At 46.1% G+C, this 26,218-nt stretch overlaps 1 protein-coding gene across 4 annotated transcripts in view; it reads right to left on the reverse strand.

Annotated features, from left to right (window-relative positions):
• Positions 1–26,218, reverse strand: part of CLGN (calmegin) — a 60,640-nt gene that overhangs the window by 22,535 nt on the left and 11,887 nt on the right. For all 4 annotated transcript variants that reach the window (XM_006030120.3, XM_006030121.3, XM_014522953.2 and 1 more), the window contains exons 4-6: positions 15,106–15,247; positions 13,756–13,837; positions 5,385–5,577 (exon numbers count right to left, since the gene is read on the reverse strand). In XM_006030120.3, the coding sequence (XP_006030182.1) occupies positions 5,385–5,577; positions 13,756–13,837; positions 15,106–15,247 (417 nt within the window). The remainder of the gene's footprint in view (positions 1–5,384; positions 5,578–13,755; positions 13,838–15,105; positions 15,248–26,218) is intronic.

Here is a 26,218-nt window from a genome sequence, read left to right on the forward strand (position 1 = left end):
AGTTGCCTGAATCCTCCTTCCTCCCCTTCTTGAAAACAGGGACCACATTGGCCCTTTTCCAGTCCTCCGGGACCTGGCCCATGTGCCACGAGTGTTCAAATATTCTTGCCAGTGGCTGGGCAATGACATCAGCCAATGCCTTCAGTACCCTCGGATGGAGCTCATCTGGGCCTGCTGACTTAAACGCATCCACTACTTGAAAAAACAAGGGGCACAAAACAAGATTTGTTCCAACTCTCATTCTCTGATACAACTGAAATTTTCCCAAAAAATAGTTCACAGCAGTGCTGGTACTAGGCATAGAAAATTATGGCCACAGCCTTAAGCAGCCAAAAACTTAGTTTTAAGAAATGGGAAGTATTAGGCAGCTTGACTAGGCAATGCTACCAGCCCCACCTGGGTGTCAGAAATTCATAAATAAAACACTGAACACTAAACATGTTAAAACAACCATTCCAGTGCATAACTATACAAGTAGCATGACACAGAATACTACTCTAAAACAGGTCCATTTTTTATTATTCTTATTTTGATCTGCAGTTTCTATAGAATCGCAGAAAAGCAAGATTGGAATGTCCTCAGGAGGTCATTGAGCCTAACCATGGCTCAAAAGAGAATCACCCCTGTCTAAGCCATCCCAGCTCTCTGTCTAACCTGCTCTTAAAAACTTCTAAGGATGGAGATTCTACAATCTCCCTAGGCAGCCTGTTCTTATGCTTAACTACCATCACAGTATTAGAATTATTCCTAATATCCAACCTAAATTGCCTTTGTTGCAATCAAAGACCACTGTTCCTTGTCCTCTTCTGATGAGACAAAGACTAGTTTATTATCTTCTTTATAACCACCCTTCAAAAATGGACACAGTACTTCCAGGCAAGGTCTTACCCATGCCAAACGGAGTAGAAGAATCGATAACTAGGATTGGCAAGATGGCCAGCTGGCTGGTCAAATAATGTCAATTAATTGCAGTCAAAATGACAAATATTCCATGAACCAAGAATGACCTTGTGTGGGTGGCAGCCTACACTTTTTACTGCATCATACTGTTCTCTATTAACAATGTAAGGAGTGAAGGCTCTGTCCCTTGGTCCTGCAGGAGTCAGACCATTTAGGAGCAGGCACAATAACACTTAACTTTTTTTTTTCTAATTAGCGTTAGTATCTAACCATCTGAAGCTAAAGTCTCTCTCTTTACTATTCTAATAAATTAATGCTTAAAATACTTGACCATTATTTGACAATACCTGACCATTTTTTACTGGTCAGTTAACCAAGTACTTTTGACCAGTCAAATACTCAAACCTACTATATACTATAAATTAATTAAATTTAGACATCTGTCAAATGCAGTTTTTACTAGCTGCAAAGCTAGATTTAATAAACAATTCTGAAAGTCAAAAAATAAACTTGCTCCTGCATTACCAGCTGTTAATTTACTATAAAAAAATATATTATTTTAGCTATGTTGTCAGTCGCATGTATAACATTAAAACAGGGGTGGGCAATTATTTTGGCTAGAGGGCCACTTAACAAGTTTTGGTGAGCTGTCAAGGGTCACACACGTAAAGTCCTCTAGAAGATATGGTTTTAACAAATTATAGATAAGAAACAAATCATATACTAAGAATCAAACACCTATTATAACATATTTTAATTTTATTCTGAAAAATAATTTCTGTCCTGATTCTGAGTAGTGTATATAGAGGCAATCGCATAACAGCTCAAAATCAAGTCTTACTCTTGCATATTATGTGTAGGGGGAGAGGTGTGGAGGGAGTGGTGTGTGGAGGGATGGGTGTCTGGGGTGGGGGAGTGGAGGGTAGGCAGGGGGGTGTTGGGGGCCTGCCTGCGTGTTAGGTTCTGGGAGCCAGCTAGGGATTGGGGGGGGGTGGGAGAGTGGGGAACGACAGGGGGCGCATGAAGCACAACTCACCCATGCAGTGCAGGTATAGTCCGCCCCACAGCTGCCCCCATGGCACTCTGCAGAGAGTCAATTTCTACCTGCTCCTGCTCAGGGCAGCCCGCATTGCATATCTGCCTGCCCCGACCCTGGCCCCAGCCCAGACCCAAGTGCACAGCTTCCTGGCAGGGCTGCTCCCAATGCAGCTGCAGCCACCAGGGTACTGCTCACTCCTCCCCCTCCGCCACCTCCAGCAGCTCCTCCTCCACCGCTCTGGACAGCAGGTAGCACTGGGAAGTAGTGGCGGGGGGGGGGGGGGGGGCACTACACACCCAGCCGGGTGCAGGGGAACCTGCAGTAGGGTGGCTCCTGCCTCCATGTGCGGGGCTCTAGCTACTGCTCCCAGATGCCTTCCACCAACTCGTCCACCTGCAGGTGGCTGCTCATCGCAGAGCAGGAAGAGTGGGTGGAAGGTGGCCAGAAGCTGGAGCTAGAGCTGGAGCCAGGAATGCTAGGGCAAGAGCCTCCCAGCTGCAGCTTCCCCACTGCCTGCCCGGGCGTGTGGTGCCCAGCACATGTCCCTAAGGCTTCTCTGCACTACCTGCTCCCTGGAGCAGTACAGCAGGGGCAGAAGGAGGAGGAAGAGCATGAGCTGCTAGAGGGGGGACAAAAGGGGAAGAACCAAGCAACACCTGAGTGACTGCAGCTGAACTGGGAGCAGCCCTGCCAGGAAGCTGTGTGCACTGGCTGGGGCCAAGGCAGGTGGGGAAACGGTGCAGGCTACCTCGGGTGGGAGCAGATGGGGCTCAGTCCCATGCCGAGTGCTGGGGGGCAGCCGCAGGCCAGATTCAGTGAATTGGTGGGCGGCAGCCCATGGACTGGATCCAATTAGTTGGTAGGCCAGATCCAGCCTGTAGGCCATATTTTGTCCACCCCTGCATTAGAATCACAGTACAAGGGCTAGCTGGTCTACTCACAAAGCTCAACCTCATGCAGTATTTATCCTGTAAAAAATCTCAATTATTCTCTAATGCAAATACATCTAAAAATAAATAAACATTTTAGAATTGATAGGGCAATCATGAGCTTTTAACTACTCCAGTCCTTGAGGAAGGAGTTTTGTTTTTAAATTGTTCTGTCTATACCTATTGTCTGAACACAAGCAAGCAAGATAATTTTTCCAAGGCTGGACAAGAAAACGAGTTATTTATATTTATCTAAATTCACCAAAGAATGCAAATCTGTTAAAAACACCTAAATTATTTCACAAATTAATCTTGTCAACTTTTTTCTCAAATTTTGGCTACTGCTTAACGCAAATGAAACACAAAAAGGAAATGATCTGTCCGATGTAGTCTACTGCTTATTGGTGGACAGGAAATGTCATACAAAAAGAATAAAAAATAAATTTTGAAAGTTAGCACAACGCACAGCAATCTAAATCAGTGAAATCCCATTGTTTGGTTCTCTCTCTATGCATACACATATGTAATAGAATATTTGACCTCCAGATACTGATAAACAAGAACTGGCGTCTCATAGAAAAAGTTTTTCAAATTATGGTCCTGAGAACTGTTTTGTAAAAACAGCATTAAAAGAGGCAAACCATGTTACTTTCTTAATATTAATTTTGGCTGCTTTCCAAATTAATTTTGGCTACTAAGAAGGGATAGCTGCAATACATTCACTCTGTAGCTACAATTTAAGTCAGGAGTTTTAAATCAAAAACACACTCCCCCTGCCATGAACACAGACACGCATGCACACACATGCAGAGATGGCCACGCAGAGACACACACGTGCACTCACGTATGTGCACAGAGACACACCCATGCATGCAGAGGCACACAGACACACAGGCATGCGCGCACATGCACACACACACAGATGAACACACATACATACACCCAGACACACTTTCCACCCACAAGACCAACCCCCACCTCAACTCTCAATCACTATGAGGCAGCCCCCTACCTCCTCCCCCCAGCCCCCATGAGCTGGCCTCGGCTCCATCTCACTTGTGCCTGGCCCAGTACACTGACCTGCAGACACTGCTGCCCAGCTGTCTGTGTGGCCACACACATGCACAGGGCCAGGCTGGGCCAGGCTGGAAGCAACCTCTGCAGGTGGGTGGTGGTGCTGGAAGGGGTGGCTATGGGAGGCTAAGGTGAATTTTGAGGGACTATAGCCCTTCCCCCCCAGGATTGGCACTGCGTAGCACACACGGCTGGCCGGCTCCAGCCCTGCCCCCATCAGCCCCACTGGGGAGTGGCCCTGCTCCTGGCTGCAGGGAAACAAATGTGAAAGTGGGGTTTTCAACTGAGCATCATTTTTGTCTCCCTATTGGGCTGCTGACGGGCCTCACACCCGGCCGGTCATGTGCCGCCCATCAGCAGCCCATGGACCCGCACGTGCGACCAGCCATGGGAAGGTTGTGCGGAGTGGTGGATTGCAGCGGTGGTCACTGCATGTGAGCTGTCCCTCCACCCCCATCCAGCCAGCTGGAATATGCCTGTGCAGGCCACAGAGGGGCACCACTGCCCTCACCCCCGCTCCTGGGAGGCGGTGGCACGGGGTGGTGTATGGCGGTGCTCCATCCCCACCCGCCTGCACATATCCCTTAGGACCTTTCCAAGCACCCCTAGGGGTATGCTTACCCCTGGTTGACAACCCGTTCTTTAGGTCAATCCAGAAGCAAACTGGTGCAAACTGTAACTGTACATCTATTACATGGTACTTTTGGGAGACCATACATATCGCTGATGCTCCAATTAGCTGCACCAGCTATTTGATTCCAAGTTGAATTAAACATCCTGGTTTTGGTCATAAACTCAAATGGTTTGAAAAATTGCTACCTGTGAAATACCACACCTTTTCTCATGCCACATTACTGCAGGTATTATCAGAGGCATGAGAGCTGGCGTCCCCATGATTTAAAAGGGAAAGTGTGTGTTTTTCAGGTCTTGAATAGGCTTCCCCATGTCAGTCTGAAAAAGCCCAAATCAAATCACCTTTAGGACAACCAATTATGCAAAACTGCTGAGGGAGACTTTGGGGAGAACTCAGATGTATAGAAAAGAGGGGAGATAGCATTCTGCAAGTGATCTATATATTTTTTTAAAACTTATGATGGGTACCTAGACTGTTGGATAGGAGCCCCTTAATTATTTGAAAAATCCATTAAGAAATTATTTTAAACTATTTATAGGAGAAGATAGTGTCATACTGGCAGTGTACCTAATCATGTTGCTTGGAGTTAGACATGGCCATCTTTTTCCTTAACTAAATCTTAAGCAGCAGCCACTGCTGCTAATTTAAAAGTCACTTATTTAGGGTCACAACAGAGGCAAACATCCATATAATTGAACAAAACAGTAAAGACTGAATATAGACTTATCTGCAAGGCTTCAGTGAATGGTGAGCCTGCTTTCTAACCTTTACTTTTAACTGAGATTTTAAGAATAAAATTAAAGGATACCAAGAGTATAAAGATGTGTCTTTTTGTCCAAATAGAATTTTTTAAAATCTACATCAGGACGTTTGGCATGCTTTTCCTCATAGTCTCCACTTTTAGGATTCTTGTGTCTGAAGATAAAATGCAGTTTGTAATCCTCTCCACATTTATCTGGTCCAAACATAATTGTATATGGCGTTTTGTCAAAAAAATATTCCTGTAAAAGCAAGAAATCCGAGTATGCATGAAATCATCTTGTGTATGTCTTCCATGGTGCTAACAGCATTCCGCATGCTTACATATCCTACAGAGATGCATCTCTTCATATGATGTCAGTTCCAGCATTCAGCATAATTAAGCATAAAGTATACTAAACAGGATTAGACCTTAGGGGTACCCCATAGGGGTAGAAAAGTAATTTTTTGGAAATTATTAAAAAGAATGCTTGTCACAAACCAATATAAATTAGCAGTTGTACATTTCTGGAAGTATCATGCATTGTAAAAAGAAAAAAAAAAGAAACAGCTTAAATTGCTTCTCACAACATTTTAAACTGTAATAAAGTAAAACACATACTACCCTGCATTCATTTAATATTTTTCTTAATCATTGTCTTTCCATTTCACATTTACTGCTTCAAAACATGTTGCTTAGAGGTAGACATTGGTCCCAAAACCACAACTACAAGAAGTATTTATTATTCCCACCTATCCCAGGTTGCATTGTTACAACTTCTTTTGATATCTTAGCTATCTACAAGATTCTTATATTTGGAACAGGTAATAAGAGTTTAAGGAAGGGGTGGGCAAAATACGGCCTGTGAGGCCATTCTATCTGGCCTGCAGGGCCCCTGAAAAATTTTGAAAATTAAAATGTATCCGTCTTTGGATCCTGTCAAAAATGACATGAACTAGGGGCAGCAGGACCCAGGGGAAGCCTGGTGGGCTCCTGCAACAGCAGGGCCTGCCCGGCCCCGCCCCCACAGCTGGAATCCCCAGCAGGGCTTCCGGCCTGTGACCAGGTGGCTGCTCTGGCACGGGAAGGAGCCCAGGGAAAAGCGGCCCCTCCCCTGTCCCGTGGCCAGCACTCCCTAATGCAGCTGCTCGCACCCCATGTGGGGCTGTCCTGAGCAGGCACAGGCAGCCCCATGTGGGCTGCGAGCAGCTGCAGCACGGGGTGCCGGCATGGGGCAGGGGAGGGGCCGCTTTTCCTGCGCTCAACACCAGCTTGTAACCAGCCCTGCTGCCACCCTGGGCCCTGCTCCGGCTCCGGGCTTGCCCATTGGGGCTCCTTCATGGTGGGAGCAGCTGCAGACTCCCCCGCTTGCCATGCCAGGCAGTGTTTGCTGCGGGGCCACAGCTGCTTCTGCCATGGAACAGCACCAACGGGCGAGCCCAGAGCCAGTGTGGGGCCCAGGCTGGTAACAGGGGCAGGTTACAAGCTGGTGTTAAGCACAGGCAAAGCAGCCCCTTGCCCGCCCCATGCCCAGCGCCCTGCACTGCAGCCGCTCGCAGCCCATGTGGGGCTGCCTGTGCCTGCTCAGGACAGCCCCGCGCAGGCTGTGAGCAGCTGCAGCAGGGAGTGCCAGCCACGGGGTGGGGCCGCTTTCCCCCCCCCCGCACTCAACACCAGCTTGTTCCCTGCCGGGGAGCAGGGGGTTGGGGCTGCGCGCTGCCCCCCACCTGTACTGCGGGGCTGAGCGGGTGAATGGGGGTGGGGCACCTGTCAAGGGGCGGGGCTACCCATAGGGCCCTCAACAGCTTGCCAAAACTGGGTAAGCGGCCTTCCACCCAAAATAATTGCCTGCCCTTGCTTTAAGGTAACTTAGATTTTTAAGATCCTTTTTCAGTTACTTAATTTCTTGAATATTCCTTCTGAAATCTATGTCTGGTAGTCTGATCTCTATAAGAAAGACTATTTTTTAATTAGACAGACACACATCAATCAGCAATTCTGAGGTCAAGGTAAACAATTTTTAGAGTTTAGATTCAGCTATATATTTGCATAGAAAAGATATTCTGAATATGCAATGACATTTTCTAATTTTAACCCTCAGAAAGTATGTGTCGCTTTTGGCTAGGCAGGGGCAGGCAATTATTTGGGGCAGAGGGTCGCTTACTGAGTTTCGACAAGCCATCGAGGGCCACATGACAGGCAGCTCAGGGCAGATTAATATTAATTTTCTAAATTTTTTAGGGGCCCCGCGAGCCGGATAGAATGGCCTGGCAGGCCGCATCTGGCCCCCGGGCCACATTTTGCCCACCCCTGGGCTAGAGGGTAAAAAAAGGGGGGGGGGGGCAGGAGGGGAAGGGGGCTTCCCTGCAAGCAAAATGAAGCTCTATAGAGCTTAGGCCCCGCTGAAAAATTGGAAGCCCTATATCATTGTGACAAGAAAGCACTGAAGCACTGGGCATCTATACACATGGTCCAGGGGTGGGGGGCGTGTTTTAATTAGAGTGGCTCTAGGGAGCCCTCAAATTAAAAGGCCTGTAGCGTTTCATGTATTCAGCATCCTGCATTTCAAAATGGCAGCAGGGACGCTTTAACTAAAGCTCGTTTGACAAGCTTTAGTTACAGCACCTCCACTGCCATTTTGAAACACGAGGACGCTGCACTGCAGCACACCGGAGTGTTCCAGTTAGAATGCTCCAGCAGACTTGATTAATCAAGTCTGCCCGAACGCAGTCTAATCAGAACATGTCAGAGCACATGTAAAAAGCACCGAGCTGCAAAGGAACCCCTAACTCATCTGTACTATTCATACTTGATGGAGATTTTTTTTTTAACCTAACAAGTTCCTTCAAAACTTCTTAACTTTTTCTTTCTGTCTACACCTCCTCACTGACTTTTAAGCTGTGATCAATTCATGTTTTTATTAATGTAAAAAACATTCAATCCAACCTTGACTGTTGCAATTCTGTCCCTATCATGTCAGTTGGTAAAAAAAATCTTATTTCACATTTTTAGGAGGGGACGCAGCTATCTATTCTGCAAAAGGGAACAGAGAGAACAGTGGAGAAAAGAGGGACTCCTTCTCTTTCGATATAAAAGGTATCTGTTACAGGAGGACAGCAAGAAAAGATGATGATGTTGGACATATTTCGAAACACATTCAGGATGGGTAGTGATCTAGAGTCCTCAATGTTTCATTGCCTGGTCTTGAATATTGGTCAACAACTAGCAAAAGGCTCTACAAGCACAGAAAAAGACTAAGGCTGAGAAACAGGACAGAGTACTGAATGCCTAATTATGAAATGTACACACATTTGGTTAGTATTTAACCTTTCATTTAAGGTAATCTGCTTCATTTCTTCAGCCTAGCTTAAAAGCATGGAAAAATGTATCCCAGTATGCTGCCAGCTAGCTAGATGATCACTAAAGAGCTTTGGTTGCCTTACAACACCAGTGAAAAAAACAATATACTGGGCAATTCAGCACATGAACAAGAGCACTTCCAGGCAGATGGCAGGAGGAGTCAGGCAGCTGTAACGTCTGTACTAGTTTCAAATGCATATTATTTTAGTACTTTTTTTTAATAAAGTGGTTTAATTGCACACAATTTCCTGGCTGCTTCTCCTTTCTCAAGTACTTATCAATACATCGTACAAACCTTTTTATAAAGTACATTTTTATAATTACAAAAAACAATAGAAAATAAATGGATATGTATATGGTATACCAGTATACAATACCATACTTCTTTATGCATATCACCAGGATCCTGGTTTTCTCTGTTTAAAAATAGCAAATTCCCTGATTTAAAGGGGCGGGAACCGCTAATTCTCCAGTTAAAACCCCCCAAATCTGCATTTTTCTGCTATTACAACAAAATGCCACTACATACATAGGCATCCATTGAACACAATGTCTTATTGATATATTTACAATTTTAAAGCAATTTGGAAGCCTACCGGTGCCTCAATCACTACAATAAAATAAATTCTAAATACCTGTACATTTTGGGGTTTGATTTTGGTTTTTTTATCATGGAAAATCAGAGCTTCCCCTGCCCCCTTCACTCACCAGGACATGGGTCCAGCTGTGGCTGTCTCCCCAACCTCAGCTTTATGGTGTTGAGCAGCCCTGATATGCCAGTGCCCTGCCCATGCCATTGTCCTTCACTCCCCACCCACAGTCCCCTCCCGCCTCAGCCCTGCTGGAGGGGGCCCTCAGCTGCCAGGCCTATGGGGCCAAACACCTGGCTCCACAGCCCCCTGCCCCACATGGGAGGTGGTGGCTGCTGCAGCCAGAGCAGAGCCTGGCTCCCACTTCCCCATGGGCAGCAGGGCTGGAGCAGAACCCATGGAGGGGCCCAGATGTGGGCTGGCAGCTGCGGGCTCAGGTCTCCCTGCCCTGCTGCCTTTTCCCCGGGGCCTCCACAGCCCAGCAGGCAGGACTTGGCATGGCAGGGCACAGCGGGGTGGGGAGACACAGTACCACCCAGCAGCTGTGGTGGGCACAACTCCATACCACCACACACACTGCTGCTGGGCAGGCAGGGGGCGCATGATCATGGTGGCGCAGGGCTCCTGGCAGCAGCACCAAGCCTCCCCACACATATGGGCTGCGGAGGCCCCTGGGGGAGGGCAGTAAGTTGGGGAGCCCCAAGCCTGCAGAGGGCAGCCTGCATCTGCCCTCGCCCGGCACACATCTGGGGGGCACATGCCCTCCAAACCACCACCCAGAGTGCACACAGTGGCAGAGAGTAGAGGTGCACCAATACATTGGTCTAATAGTGGATTGGTACTGATATAAAGAAAACTGGCTGTTTTGGGTATCAGCCCGATGGGGCCGATAATTTGGCCGATAAATGCCTGTGCTGCATGCAGCTGCAGTGAGGTACTCAGGGAGCGAGGAGCAGAGCCGGCATCATGGAGAGCTGCCTCCAAGTGGTAAGTCTGGTGTGGTAGAAGGGCCGGGACAGAGGCAGGCGCTGCCCAGGTGTGGCGGGGGAATCCACAGCTTGTGGGGAGGAATGCAGCTCCTGCTGCTGCTTGCACCCTAGAAGGGCACCGGGGGGGAAGCGCGTGCCCCCTGGATCTGCACTGCGCAGGCTGCAGCCAGGGCTGTGCGGGGTTCTTCTCGACAGATGCTGGGCTCGGAGCTGTGCAGGGTTCTTCTTGACAGATGCTGGGCTCGGAGTGGGCACCGGCGGCACTGGGAGGATGCTGCATCCACCTCAAATTTCACCACTGCTCCACTCTCAGTGCTGCCACTGCCAGCCCTGGCTCTTCCTGGCACATGGGTGGAGGTGGGGAGTTCAGCCAAGGCTGTCCCGGTTGACTGGTGACAGCAGCAGAGCTGGGAGTGGAGTAGCAGTGAAATTTAGGGTAGATGCAGCATCCTTTCAGCACTCACTCCGAGCCCAGCCCCCACTGAGAAGAGCCCTGTGCAGCCCTGGCTGCAGCCCGCCCCATTCCGTAAAGATCTGGGGGGCACATGTGCCTAACTTCCCCCCACCCCGTGCCTTCCTGGGGTGCAAGCAGCAGTGGGAACCGCCTCCCCTCTGCCCATGAGCTGCAGTTGGAAATTGGATCGGTATTGGCTGATATACCTCCTTAAATATCAGCTTTTGGTATCGGCGCCAAAAATCTCTGTTGGTGCAGAGAGCCAGCTCCCCTACCTCCCACCCAGATGAGCTGCCTGCAGCTCCCTCCCGCTTCCCGCTGGGGCCCTAAGGCTGCACATTCCTGACCTGGTTGCAGACCCCAAGCCCAAGGCCCCATGCACCACCTTGGCTGAGCAGCACCCCTAGCTCCAGCTCCCTCCCTATGGGGGCCTCAATCCTGCCCTCCTCCCCCACAAATTTACCTGCAGAGAGCTGCAGAAGCTGCTCTCATACTGTCTGGCTGCCATGTGCATGTGTGCACATGCACATACACATGGCACCCCCTGCCTGATCACCCTCCTCCCACTCCCACAAGCCCCTTGCAGGCTGGAACTCTGCCAACCTGCAAGGGGAAACCTGCTGTTTCCTACGAGGTTTTTTCTCCTTTAAAGAGAAAAAAAAATGTGGATTTTCTCCTTTAAAATGATAAAAGCCAGGTTTCTCCATGGAGAATGGAAAAGCTGGACCTCTGCATATCACTATACATTGCAAGGATCTGAGCAAACAAAACATCTCTCATCTTCCAAGAAACCTGCACCCAGCCTCAAAGATGACCAGTTCACCCCCTGCTTGCCTATACTGGGCTTAAAAAAAAAAAAAATCATTTGTCCACACAAAATGCTCATCATCCTTCTTGCAAAAGATGTGCAGGGATTTACACATCCCAATATACTAATACTTGGCAAACTGGCATCCAAAAAGATTTCTATATAGTGCCATCCCATCTTCAATCAGCACACACTACCATCATCCTACAATGGCTCAGCGTGTAATTATTGGGGCGTTAGCAAATACACAGCAGAAGTGGGCTATGTGACAGCTCCTTTAATCTTGCAGGTTCCCCATACACCCTCCCCCATTCCTCCCCCCCCACATTGCTGATTGGCTAAGAGGCCCTGGTAGACCTGCTGCTTGCTGCTGACCAGCTGCAAGGCAAAAACAGCACCATATTTAAAACCATGGTTTTCATGTCCCTGACAATTAGAAGTGAGCGGCAGGGTCCCTCTGCCAATTGGCAGAGGGTGGTGCACGGGGGAACCTGCAAGATTCAAGGAACCTCTGAGCAGCCCACTTCCACTATTAATTCACTAGGGCCCTAGTAATTATACCTCCTGCCAGTAGCTTTCAGGTGAAGGCATCACTTCATGAGCCAGGGCAGTAACTGGTAGGCTAGATTCCCTCACAGCAGTAAGTACAGCTATTCCTGGTGAAAAGCATGAAGGGGAGATGGTCCTTTCTTGTCCAAAAAGTTAAGTATCAGTTCTATTCTGGCTTCAGGCACTTTGGCAACACATCCCACACTGATGTTCATGAACTTGCCTTTATGGGTTTGACCAACATTTTCCACAAGTAATACCATCTCAGCAGCTAACAGTTAAGAACTCATTGTACCAGATAAGAACAGCCCCATGCCATATGATCCCCATAGGGGAATATTCTGTTAAAACCATTTTTTCCCCCCAGGTAAAACAACTATATCTACCAGCTCCAAGTAAATCACCTCACAAACCTCCATCACCACAGTAATGACAAGTGAATTCTTAAGACCCTACTGATTAACTACTGAACCATCAGTCTGGGTTAGCCAGTTACCTGGGATAGCCAGTTAACAGTGGCAATACACTTCTGACTGAAACTGTTTCCTCCATTTGAGAGCCGTGGCATTGCAGAGTCAAGGTAACAGCTCTATGAGGGCAGCCCTCTTCACACAGACCTTGACCCAAATCTGGTCATCCCAAATCTGCTCAGCAATGTTACGACTAATCTACACTAACCTGTCTTGAATCAACCATGGAAGTCCACATACATGCAATTCACACCAACTAAATCAGTGGTTCTTTACCTTTCTAGATACAGGGCACCCCTGCTTAAAACTTTTGTTAACTAAGCGGCACCTCACATAGAAAATTAACTTAGGATAATGCTTACCCAGTTGCAGAAGGGCAAGATATTAGTCCCAAGCCAAAAGGTCCATGATTTATCATTTAGTTTACTGGACTGGGCCCCAACAGAGTCAACAGCATTTCAAACCAAAATCTCCTTCCAAGCCGTATCCCTCACAGACTGCCTCTTTCTGTTCTCTCCTCTGTTTTTTAAGCTCCTAGTGGGGCACTCCCTCATTACCAGAATGCCCCACAGCTGCAGGTTCTTAATAGAGCTGGCTGGTTAAGGGGACAGACCTTCCTGTTACACTCAAACTCAAGACTCTCTTTTTTTTTTTAAAGTATATACTATAGAATCATAAGTTAAGGTTTTAATGCAGAAATTACTGATTGATGCTCTATGGCCCATGTTACTGCAGGACATCAGACAAGATCATCAATTATCTTTTACTGAAACTTAATCGCAGCTATTTTCAGTTCTAGCACAAAATGAAGGGCTTAATTAGGTGTCTTACTGTGTGCACCAGACTTCTATAGTTCTTTCACTTTTTATTATAGGTTAACAGTTAAAAAAAATTATAAGTGAAATTGTTTCTGGTAAAATCTGTTGATAGCACTGCATTTGATTTAGGAAGCCACCCAATTCTGGAGATGTTATATTTTTTTTTATTATATATACATATACACATATATACACACACACACGCATATACACACACACATATATATATGGAATTTTAGACAAGCTCAGTTCATATTAGAAAAACATAGGAATTGTGAGAGTCAGTCTTCCCATACATTTAATTAATTTCTGAGCATCATGCCATTAATGGTACTCTGTAAAACATAATGATCACATATCTCCAAAATGTACAACAATACAATGTAATGTGAAACATCATACCAGATCCAAGTCGTCACTGCTGGACAGAAGTTTAATGTATGCGCCACCACAATCTATGCCTTCTTGAAAATTCACTTCATATCTGAATTGAAGAGAATAAGTAGGCATGTTGTTGAGATCTTAAAATTCACTCCTGATTTGCAATTTTAAAAGCAATCCATTCTTAAGATCGTGTATTATCATTAGTATTCTTATATTCATTAGTACCCCCAAATACTTTTGTAGAATTGGCTAAAACATTTTAATATAATTGCAACAAAAGGCAATTAACATTTTAAATGAATTTAAAACACCACCGTGCTAGTAACATCTAATAAAAAAGTTTCAGAATAACATTCACTCCTCTTTCATTTTGATAGAGTTGCATAGAGAAGCTTGTCATGTTTGTGCTTAATCTGTAACAACATCTACATTTAGCTACAGCAGCCATTTCCCTTAGCTGCTTCTAAACTACCTACAGCAGTGGTTTTCAACCTGTGGTTCATGGACTCCTGGGGTTCTGCAGACTATGTAAGGGATCCACAAAAGATGACTATGATCAAAAGCATGTGAATACCCACACTTACTATTCAAAGGGACCCACACCTCCCTTTGAAATTTCCAAAGGATTCCACAAATGAAAAAAGGTTGAAAACCACTGACCTACGGGAATTTGCAAGCACTGTAACTATGTTAGTACAGTGCTCTGCTGACGCCAGTTTACCATGCTAAGAATCCCAGAGTACAGCACAAACACAGCTGTACTGTTGGCACCTGACCTACCTTGGGTCTCTATGTGGCACTGCATTACATCATGTAGAAATATCCTACAAGTCCATCAACTCTTTTAAAAATTCTAAACCTGCATTTTCTATTTATAGCCACCTGAAATTATCTCAAAAGCCTGCTATTTTCAACAGTTTTATATAAGATTTATGGATTCTTAAATATTTTCCCTGTTACTCAAAACCTATTCTCCTCAATCTTAACATAACAGGATATAAAATAGAACAACTTTATTTGGTTCCAAAGACATTACAAATTAAAAATATTACTTTTAAATGTCTTACTTGGATATTTAACTTCATCATATATTTCCCATTTTTCTATAGTTAAGGCAAACAATGGTGCAATGGAAGTCAGATTTCACAGATTTCATAGACATTAGGGCTGGAAGGGACCTTGAGAGATCATCGAGTCCAGCCCCCTGCCCAAAAGGCAGGAAGTCAGCAGGGGTCATAGGATCCCAGCAAGATAGACATCCAAATGTCTTTTGAAGGCTCTTGAATCTTGGAACAAAAATATTAAGTTACTTTTAAAGATATGTCAGTGTTAAAAAATTATTAAATACAAGTCTAAAAAGTTACTTACTGAAGAATCAAAGGCTTATCAGCAAAAATAAATGGCTTTGTTAGCATAGCTGATATGGCATGATGCTTTGCTGTTGATTTTAATACTAATCCTTGGTCTCCAGGCACTGTGTTTTCTTTTAGCCCTTCTACTTCCCATCTTCCTAAAACAAAAACATGCATGTAAGGTTTGCAAAACAGCAAGATGAAGTAAAGGAATTAGTGCCATCTTGAAAATAAATTAAGAAAACTAGGAAATATTACCTGCGTACGGTCAGAAAAGGTTCATGCGACAATAACTTGTGGCTGTATTCAGCATTACCTTATAGTTATTGCTACTGCAACTTAACTGCTACTGTGATAAAAAAACTGCCAGGAACAAATTTTGATGGTCAGTGCTTAAGTTAGAGAACAATCTTAAAGACAATCATTCAATTTGTAACTGATGACATTAACATGGATACAAAAAACCTAAAAAAAAGAAGCCAACCACAAAATCATATAGCAAGTTCTACTAGAATCTGACCATTCCAGCTTACGTTTAAAAGTAGACATGGGAAAAGTAAAGTAAATATTGCATAGATGTTTTCAGTTCACATTTTTCTAACAGATCACTGAAAAAAAAATCACTTGTTTACACTATTTACTGCTATTTTTCTAGGAACCCATTACCAAACCACTGTACTCATAGCTATTGCTACTGAGCTGCATATCCATTTTTAGTAAAAATATATTTTTAAACAGCTGACACAAAAAACTAATATAGCTATAAGAAAGGCTAACAGGAAAACAACAACCTAGTTATACCTGGAAAACATAAGTTCTTGATTAATAAGAAAGACTGAACAAAACCAAGGCAGGATAAATGCTATCAATTTCTAAAATGATTAGCCATAAGGGTGGACAGTGAAGGAAAACCTTATATACATTTTAATATAGAAGCTTTTTTAGTCCAATAACTCTAAAGGTACACCATGAACTTGGAGCATAATTTGTAAAAGCATGCATATTCACTAACTTCTGATGACCTGCAATACTGCATACATGCAAGCAAGAATACAATTCAGATTTCTAACTTTTTGTCACAATACTCAAGATTATATTAATGACTTACATCTTTAAATATGAAATATAATCTCTGAATTACTACTCACATTTATCAAACTCTATTATCAAGCAAATCATTTCAACTTCATAAGCAGCAATAAGGTACTTAAATTCTCATTTACAGGTAATAGTTCAGGCCTGTGCAGACCTAGAGAATGCAGTCTCTTTTTGCATTGTGAAACCTTTCAAAAAGGTTTACTTCTGTACTATGATTTTACAGATTTTTTAAAAAATATACTACATCCCTTCTTGCTTCTCTGATTCAACGCCCCTAGATTCATAGATTATAAGGCTGGAAGGGACCTTGGAAGATCATCGGGTCCAGCCTCCTGCATCAAGCGGGAAAGACAACTCAGAGTCAGGTGACCCCAGCAAGGTGCCTGTCCAGTCTCCTCTTGAAGATTTCCAGGGTAGGCGACTGCACCACCTCTGGAGGGAGCTTATTCCACAGTCTGGACACCCTGACTGTGAAGAAGTTTTTCCTAATGTTGAGTCTAAATTGATCTTCCAGGGGTTTGTGGCCATTACTCCTGGTTTTCCTCTCGGGTGCCCTGGTGAACAATTGTTCACAGAGCCCTTGATGTACTTCCCTAGTGTAGCGGTAAGCTGCTAACAGGTCCCCTTCTCAGCCTTCTTTGCCTCAGATCCTTCCTCATATGGCTCGCCTTTTAAGACTCTTATCATATGGGTGGCTCTTCTCTGGACTCTCTCAAGCTTGTCCACGTCCTGGTTAAAGTGTGGTGCCCAGAACTGGATGCAGTACTCCATCTGCGGTCTCACTAGTGCTGGTCAGAGAGGAAGAATCACTTTTCTGGATTTGCTGGAGATGCATCGATTGATGCGTGCCAGAGTATTATTTGCGCTACTGCCTATAGCATCACACTGCTCCCTCATATTCATACTGTGGTCCATTATTACCTCCAGGTCCCTTTCATTCATGGTGCTAGTCAGTTTGGTGCTGCCAAGCCTTTGTGTGTGTTGGGGGTTGCTCGTCCTGAGGTGGAGCAAAATCCTTAAGCTTCTACATCCCTGCAGACTGTTTTTAGCTCCAGCTATCCTGGCTTTTTCCTCAGACCTAAAGAATATTTCTTTGAATCCTGTTGAAACCTACATACACTAAATTGACAGAAGTTTGTCTCCATTGTCACCATTCATAAGGACAACAACAACAAGGTACTGTGCAACCTAGCTACCTTTCAAAAAGTGCAGCTTACTATCACACTAGGTATTTTAAAAGAAGAAAAGTTACAAAGTAAATAACCTTACCTTCTCTAGATAGGTACAAGATTCTCGTTCCTGGAAAACAAGCAGCTCAAGGACTATCCTAACAGGAGGACAGTTGATACTACACATCATGGCTCTGAATGAAAGCCAGTATCAGTATGAACAGGGAAGTGTGTCAAAGGCTTTCTGGAGGTGGTGTAATCATGTGGTACAGCAGAACAAGCAATTTTGAGAAGGGGGCATAAAATTCCTCAAATCCCAATTGTGCCATTATTTTAACATCTGCTAGGGCCACAGATGCAGCACCCATCAAATTTTAACAAGAACACCCTCCCTACAATTCCAAAGGCTCAAAAGGTGATTTTGATATAAAAAAATATTTTTAACAATGTAGAAAATTATAGTAATTATTAAATACTTTAGTGCAAGTAAAACTTCTTTTCCAGAGAAATGGAACCTAGTTCCCTTCACTCACTTCAAATAATACCTAAGGATGTGCAAATTTCGGCAGCCGTTTCATTTTGAAGGCGTTTTGGCCAGTTTCAGCACCTGAAACACCCAATCCAAAATGAAATGCTCCAAAACATCTCCAAAATGAAATGAAACCATCCAAAACGTTTCAGAATATTTTGGAGGCACCCCCCCAGGAATAGTCCGGCACAGCCCAGCAGCCCTCTTTTTAAAGTGCTGGGTGGCTGGGGGCAGAGCATGGGGCCAGGCAGGGCAGCCATAGGGGCTTCTCCCACGGCTCCTCCTGCTTGGGGAGAGGCAAGCACAACTGGAGAAGCTGCAGGAGAAGCCCCCATGGCTGCCCTGCTTGTCCCCAGTCTCCTGGCCTTTAAAAAAGCCCCATACTCACTGGCTGCAGCAATGGCAATCGGGGCCTCTGAGAGCTCGTGGCAGAGTCCCCTCACACAGCGCAAGGCAGTGGGGGCAGCAGGGCTCATCTTCCCCCCCAGCCTGGCACCCGCACGGCAGCTGTCGCATTACGCAGGTGCAGCACAGCTCGGCAGGTTGCTGCGCGCTGTCTGGGAGCTGGGGCCACTGGGGCTGAGTGGTTCCGGGCTCCAGCTGAATGCTGGAGCCACCCCAGCCCCCAGACAGTGCATGGCACCCGTGCCATGGGGCAGCTGCCACATGGGTGACAAATGGGGGGTGGTGGGGATCCTTAGTGCCCCATGCTGCGTGTGGGGACTCTTCCACAAGCCCTCAGAGTCTCCGACTGCCGCTGCTGGAGTCGGTCAGTGCACAGGTTTTTGTTTTTTAAATGCCAGGAGGATGGAGCTGGGCAGGAGATGGGGCCAGGCAGGGCAGCCATGGGGACTTCTCCCATGGCTCCCTACACTAGGCCAGAGGTAGGCACAGCAGGAGGAGCTGCAGGAGAACCTGCAGTCACTCAGCTGTGCCTGCCTCTCCCCAGTCACTCCAAATCTCTGAAAAAGATTCAGCCAAATCGAAATGGCACAGTAATCTGAAACACCAAAACGAATCACTGTCCTCTGAAATGGCAGAATCTGAAATGGAAACAAAACAGCCATTTCGCACAGCCCTAGCATCTACATATGCAATTTAATTCAAAGCAATTAACTGTGGCACATATTGTGCTACAGTTCATTGCTCCTGGATGCTACATTTACAAGTGCACCTGGGATCACAGCACGTTGAGCAGAGTTGGAGCAGCCCTGGCTGGCAGGGGATCCAGGGGGTCAGCCTACCAGCCCAGGGCTCATCCGAGCTGGCTCAACATGCTGTGGAGGGGCTGGCTGCACCACAAAAGGGTGCTCTAGTGTGGGGCTAGCCAGCAGGCAGCCCCTGCAATGAAGCACCCTAGGTGCCCCAGCCAGCCCTGTCAGCTTCTATACAAGTGTTGCTGTGCACTAAAAAACTCCGCTGCAGGATAGTATTTGTATTTACAAGTACTAACCTGTGGCTGAGTTTATTAGTTTACTGTGACCTAATAGGGTCACACATGTAGATGCTGGGACATTCACTGAGGAGCTAATTAGGCACTCTCCTTCTTCCCTTTCTTAAAGATGGGCACTATATTTGCCCTTTCCAATCATCCAGAACTTCTTCCAATCACCATGAGTTTTCATAGATGATAGCCAGTGGCTCTGCAATCACATGGGCCAACTCCCTCAGCACTCTTGGGTGCATCCCATCCGGCTTCATGGATTTATAAATGTCCAGCTTTTCTAAACAGTCCCTAACCTGTTCTTTTGCCACTGTTACTGATGCAAAGGTACTGCTACTAACCAAGTAAGATACTTGATTCAGCCTGAAGGGAACGAGGAAGGGCAGGCAGGACAGATACAAGTACTTAGGAAATAGCTTGACAAGGTTCTGTGGGTAAATCTGATATATTTTATTAGACAATCTATACCCGAGGAAATAGCTTAGCTTTTTCAAGTATTTTCAAATGCACAAGGTTTGAGTCTTTATTTCAGTATTACTTATACTTTTAACCTCTTGCAAGCTTCTTAACAACTGCACTTGTACCTACCTCTGCAACTTCTTAAGAGAGTTTATACAAGGATCAGATAAAACTTAAGTATCCATTCTATGATATTTTATCAACGGAAGCCTGCAAGTTACCTTCCCCACCATCTCCATTTTCATGCAGGTTTCTTTCATTGGACATAAAAGCAAGCAATCCCTAGTCTCCTTTTGTTGTAGGAAAAACTCAATTTGTTCTCTTTACTCTGTAATGAATTAAAATTATTGCCACTAATCATACCTCTGATAACCACAGTAAAAAGTGCAGATGCACTACAGAGTCACATTCAGGCTGATATTTCCCAAAGCAAGACTTTATCAGGCAATGTGCAGGACTGAAAAAGAAAAAAAATCCAGAGGAGCCTTTCCATTACTACCTATACCTATTATAATACTTGAAGTAAAAAATATGCTGCACAAAAGGAGCCATAAAACCCTACACAGATAAATAAATGCATCACATAGTTCCTGATATATTCCTGAGGTTCATTCTTGTGGCTTTTTGGGAGCATCAACTAACAAATCAGGAGATATTTGTCAATATTAAAAAAGTTGCTAAGGGCATGTATCTTTATTCATTAAAACCAGAGTGAATTGATACAGTAAAATTTAATTGCAACAACAGCTAAGCAATCTTTTTGATGTATTGGAAATTGAGAAAGCATCACATTACCATGCAGATTATACCAACTACTATGTCATCAGTACGTATGTGACAGCTGAAATTATGTCTGTGTGATAAAGGTGCTTGCTGAAGGCTCTATGAAGATTAGATAGACTAAGTATTTTTCTGTATTTGTTTAGATATTAAGCTATATGTTGTTGCTAAAAGCCTAATTAAAGTTTAAGATGTAGTGAGGCCTTGTATAAAGTAAGGCCTAGTAAATTTAGCAAAGCCTTGAAGTAGTAAGGCCCTGTGGCATAGTTAAAATTACCTTATCAAAGGAATGCAAGGCTTGTACTGCTATTGGTCAGTCGAAGGACACTTGAAGTAAAAGGAATCCGAGTGGTTGTATGTTATCAGAACCATTCAGAAGTTATAAATTAGCTGGAATTATCTGGAAACCATTCAGAAGGAAGATACAGCTCTGTGAAAAGGATTAGTTAGCTGTTGCCTGGATCAGTGGGCCCGTAGACATCGAGAAGCCCAAGAACTGCATTCCAGGGTCCTTCCCGGTACCTCTCGAACAGCACTGATCGGGGACGCCTGACTTCGCTGAACTTTGTGGAAAGAGAAGCTTGCTGTGTATCAGGCATTGGAGGGGACTGCCAATAAGTTGCCGACGTGAATTGCTTTCATCTGTCATTGTTTGTCTTGCTACTACACGTAGTTGTGTTTTTGTTAAGTCAATAAACCTTTCTTACCTTTCTACCCCCAACCATACTCTCAATCCCGAACCCTCCGCAGGCGGCCAGGACATAAATTGGTGTCACGAACAGGATTGAGAGGCTCTGGTCTGGAGAGAAAGGTCGGAATGAAGGGAGCTGCATGGGCCCCGTTAGTGGCTTTGCTTAAGGAAGTGACAGGGATAGAGAATCCCGGGTGGGATAAAGATAGGTGGAGACCTGCCTGGAGTGACCTGGGAACTGTACCCGATCATTGGGCTAGGTTTGCTACTGCTGCCCGGGGTAAGCCTGAGAAGGGATGCCTGTCGTGGCTGCTGGCCACATGCCTGTGGTTAGGGGCCAAAGAGAATACCCAGCTCCGGGAAGAGGTCACCCGGCTGAGTAAGGAGTTAAAAGATGTGAGAAATTCCAACAGCGTGGTGTGCAAGGCTGTGCGAGCTACGCAGAGCTGCTTGGAAACATTAAAACGGAAGAAAGGAAAAATTATGATCCTGCGCATGGCTGCTCCCCTCCAGAAGAAAGTGCAGTTAGCATAGGCTGTGAAGCCATCCTCCCACAAGTGTCTGTATAGAGACAAACCAAAAGTTAAGCTCTGGGAAGATCAAAAGGAGGAGACTGATGGAGAGGAGGAGATTTATGACGAGCCTGGTGCTGAAACACCCCCGTATGTTCCTTCCCAGAGGGAGGAACCTAGCCAGGCCTTCCCTGCCCGCGCCGAGGGAGAAACTCAGCCAAGTTTTTTCCCATGGTGATAGCTCTTTCAAGGCCGCAAGGAGAGAATTTCTGAACAGAGCTGCATTCCTTTACCTGTGCAGAGATTAAAAATATTCAAAAGCAGCAAAAATCCAAGCCAGGAGAGCCAGTAATAAATTGGCTAGTTCAAACGTATAGAGAAGGGGCATTTGCAATTTCAGTGAATAGAGCCGAGGCTGCAAAAATAGTTCTGTGTCCTGAGCTCCAGTTAAATCAGTTTGCAGGAAGTGATGAAAATGTTACTTTGCTTTCTGCTGCACTCCAAGCCACTGCAGCTTCCAGTAATATGGAAGAAGAGCTTAACCCTGCCTCTCAGGCATGGGACACTTTAGAGGAGGCTGTCTGCTGCTTGCATCTCTTATCACTAACTGAAATTATTCGTGCAGCGGTTTGGACTCACACGCCAGATGCAGATGCAGAAGTCGTGACAGCACCGTTGTGGAGGAAGTTTTGCCAACAAGCACCAATAAAGTGCACCTTGGCCTTCTTCGCCTTGGAGCCAGAGGCAGTGAATCACCCAGTAAGAGATGCGATCCGGCGGTTAGTGCAGCTTTTACCCATTTTGCATTAGCCAGATAAACTGCCAAGGCCATGGCAGTGGCCTCAGTGAAAGATAAACCCCCAGACCCCCTTGAATTGTTGAGAAAAGTCGGGAAAGGCCAGCCCAAGACTCTGCAAGCAAAAATGTGGAAAGACTTGTTAGCTACCTGTTTCAATGAAGTGCAAATCAATAGACTGCTCATCAATGTCTTGCAAGGGCTGAGGGCTAAACACTGTACCAAAAGGGCAAGACCAAAAGCAGAGCCTTTTGTGCCACCAGTGTCACTGGAGAGATTCTCTGCCCTGAGAGCAAAACTGTCAACATTTTCCCAGGCACATGCAGGGCCGCCAGCCTTTGCCCCGCTTGAACACATGGCCTAGGGAGTCCGGCCAGCCCAACCCCCAAAGAAAGGAGCCACAATGGGAGTAGTAGCAGGCCGAGGACCGGTATCTAAAGTTAATATTGGCCCCTTAATTCGGATACCTGTACAGATTCAATTAAGTAAAAGTGAAAAGTCAATTGATATGCTATTAAACATGAGTGCCCAGATTTGCATTTTAGATTCCGCAGATTAGAAAGGAGAGAAAAGAACCCCTTATCAAGTAATTAGAGTAGGAGGCACCAGATGACCAGGACATCTAGTCCGAGCAACCTTCGCGTTACCTAATGGCTCTAAGGCAGAGCTTTCCAAACTGTGTGCCGTGACACATTAGTGTGTCGGCGGCAGTGTGTAGGTGTGTCGCGCGAAATGCAGAAAATTTTGCAGAAGGGCACCGCGGAGCTCCCTTACTCGCGTCTGCTTCCCTTGGCCCCTCCCCCGGAACTGAATTACTGTGTCGCGAAACGACGCATGTCTAAAAAGTGTGTCACCAACATGAAAAGTTTGGAAAGCTCTGCTCTAAGGTAACAGCAGCCGCACTAATACTTAAAGGGGGACCAAGCTTACTGGGACTTAATGTACTAAGAAAACAGCGGTTTGTCCATAAACAAAAAATTGGCAGTTTGAGTGTGCAGTGCCTCACCAAGAACCAGAAGAAACAGCTATAATTCTGTAATATAATTACAGAATTCGATGTAGCTTAATTCCACTAACCCTGCCTCCCATGAAAGGAGTACACAGACCCCAGTATCAAACTCCCCCCCGAGGCCACCCAACCTAGTCAGTGTATTATAAGCCAGCAGTTAAAAGACGAGACTATTATCTGAACCCACTCTCCGTATAACAATCCAGTGTGGCCAGTGCACAAACCGAATAGAGGGTAGCGCTTGACTATTGACTTTCGAGCTCTGAATGCTAATACTGACCCCTTGACGGCTGCCATCCCATCACTATCAGCCTAGACAGAAAGCATCCAGAGTTATAAGCCTGCATGGACAGAATCCATTAACATCAAAAACATGTTGCAACGGTATGTGTTTGTAGCAGTAAAAGTTATCACGAGGATAACATTTGCCCGTACCTCAGCGAGAGCTACAGCCCAAGATACTTGTGCAGCACTAGAAAATTTGCTAGCTGTGTGTCCACCACCTATAGAACTACAAAGTGATAATAGCCCTCACTTCCACAATTATCTTGTGTATGACTAGACCGTGAAACATAGCATGTTATGGACATATCACAGCCCATACCATCCTCAGTCTAACGGATTGGTAGAGCGAGCCAATGGCATCCTCAAATGCAATTTGCGGTTGGCCGCTGGCCCAGCTTTTAAAGACTGGAACTTGCACCTAGATCGAGCTATCAATTGGGCCAATAACCAACCCTGTCCGGGAGGTAGCCCCATGCAACAGGCCTTTGGATTGGGTGGTCCCCGCGAGCTGGCAGTAGAGCGACCTAGGAGTGGTGACCCAGGAAAGCTCCAGGCAGGAGATTGAGTGGTAGTGAAGCATCCTCAAGGAAATAAATGGGAAGGGACACTATTAGCAAAAGATATGCATAATACATAGTGAGCATTTAAGTCAGATTTATCTAACGGGAGTGTCACAGAGCACTCAGGTGCCCTGTGCCTGAAGAGGGGAAAACTGCTGGGGAAGGAGCCCTAGCAGTGACTAAGGAGCACAGCTGTGGGTTGCCAGGGCAACCAGGGAAGGTCAGCTGACCAGAGGGGGCAGGGCCTGGCCCTTATAAAGCCCAGGAGCTGAGGCCAGAGGCAGTTCGCTGCCAGCAGCCAGAGAGGCAGGAGCTCCCTAAGGCAGGAGGTGAAGAGAAGCCTGACCGCAGCAACAGCTTATGGCAGCTCTCAGAGGTTTGAGCAATGTTGTTTTAGCCAGGCGGCTTCAATTTATGTTACAGCCCAGGGGCTTGTGTTTTGTTGTTGTTTAAACCGGTGGTTTGGGTGAGGCTATAAGGGGTTGGAGGAGGCCTCAGGGGGAACCCACAGCAGAGTGTGAGGACCCTGGAGCCCAGGAGGGTGCAGCATATGGGGTGCATAGACCCCAGCCCTAGAGAGGGGCACTCTTGAGACGCCCTAGCGTGGGCGTGGCAAGCCCTAGAGAGGGGCACTTTTGAGAAGCCCTAGCGTGGGCGTGGCAAGCCCCAGAGAGGGGAGCGCCTTATTGAGAAGCCCAGTGCGGGCATGGCGAGCCCCAGAGAGGGGGCATTACTGAGAGGCCCTAGCGTGGGTGTGGCGAGCCCCGGAGAGGGGGCAGCACTTAAAGGCCCGAGGAGAGGGCGGCAGTGCAGAGAAGGGGGCAGCACTTAAGAAGGCCCCGAGAGAGGGCGACAGCACAGAGAAGGCCCAAAGAGGGGCCTAATTGGGAAAAAGGCCGATACATAACAGCTATTCCATCTGCGAGGCTTGGGCTGCGGTATTGGGGAGGATAGGAGCCGCAGATAGCGCCCCTTGGCAACGGGGCAGTACAATGGCAGGCTCACGCTCATCAACTAATTAATTAACAACAAGGCATGGCAGGCGAGAAGGCGGGTGGCTGCCTCAGGAACAGGTGCATGGGTCACAGTTTAGCTCAGCCCAGAATGGTTACCTGTTACAGGGAGCCAAGTTCTTTGTTGTCTTGTTCCTACAGATTGGATCTGTCCGCAAGTGCAGCCATAACCATTTCTAATTGAGCCTGCCACTGAAGACGAGCCCTGCTCTGTCACCAGTCTAAATTGACTGGCACCATTAAGTAGCAGACTGTTATGAATGTATTCTTTTTATTAATGCCTTATTGTGTTTCCTAAGTAGGGTGTGTCTACTATCCTTCTTATTACCCAGATATTAATGAACTTGCTCCTGAAGAGCTCAAGGAGTGGCCAGACCCTGAAGAGCATCCCCCAGAAACGAGTTCAGATGGCCTTCACGTGGTCCAGCTGCAGTATCCATACTAGAAGAAACCCGCCACCCCAGAGCAAGTGAAGTCCTGGTCTCCGAGTAGAAGAAACAGGATAGTTGACTAGCAAGGTGGAAACTGTCAGTGCACCTGTGGAACCAGTTATCTTGAGTTCACTCCCTACCTGAAGGCTGGAATGGCTAACTGTGGGAGGGGAAGTGATTGTTGTAGCTCTGCTCATGTGAGTGTTTGTTACATACTTCCTGACGGGAACCCCATTGAGCTCAACGTCCCTGAGTTTGTGTCCCCAATAGTGCATTCTGCATCTGTTCAGCCTCTCGAGCCACTGCGTTTATGAGAGACTCTGCCCTCTTTCATTCCTATGGCTGACAACACT

This window comes from Alligator sinensis, unplaced genomic scaffold, assembly GCF_000455745.1.
Source record: "Alligator sinensis unplaced genomic scaffold, ASM45574v1 scaffold554_1, whole genome shotgun sequence".
Classification (NCBI taxonomy): Eukaryota; Metazoa; Chordata; order Crocodylia; family Alligatoridae; genus Alligator; species Alligator sinensis.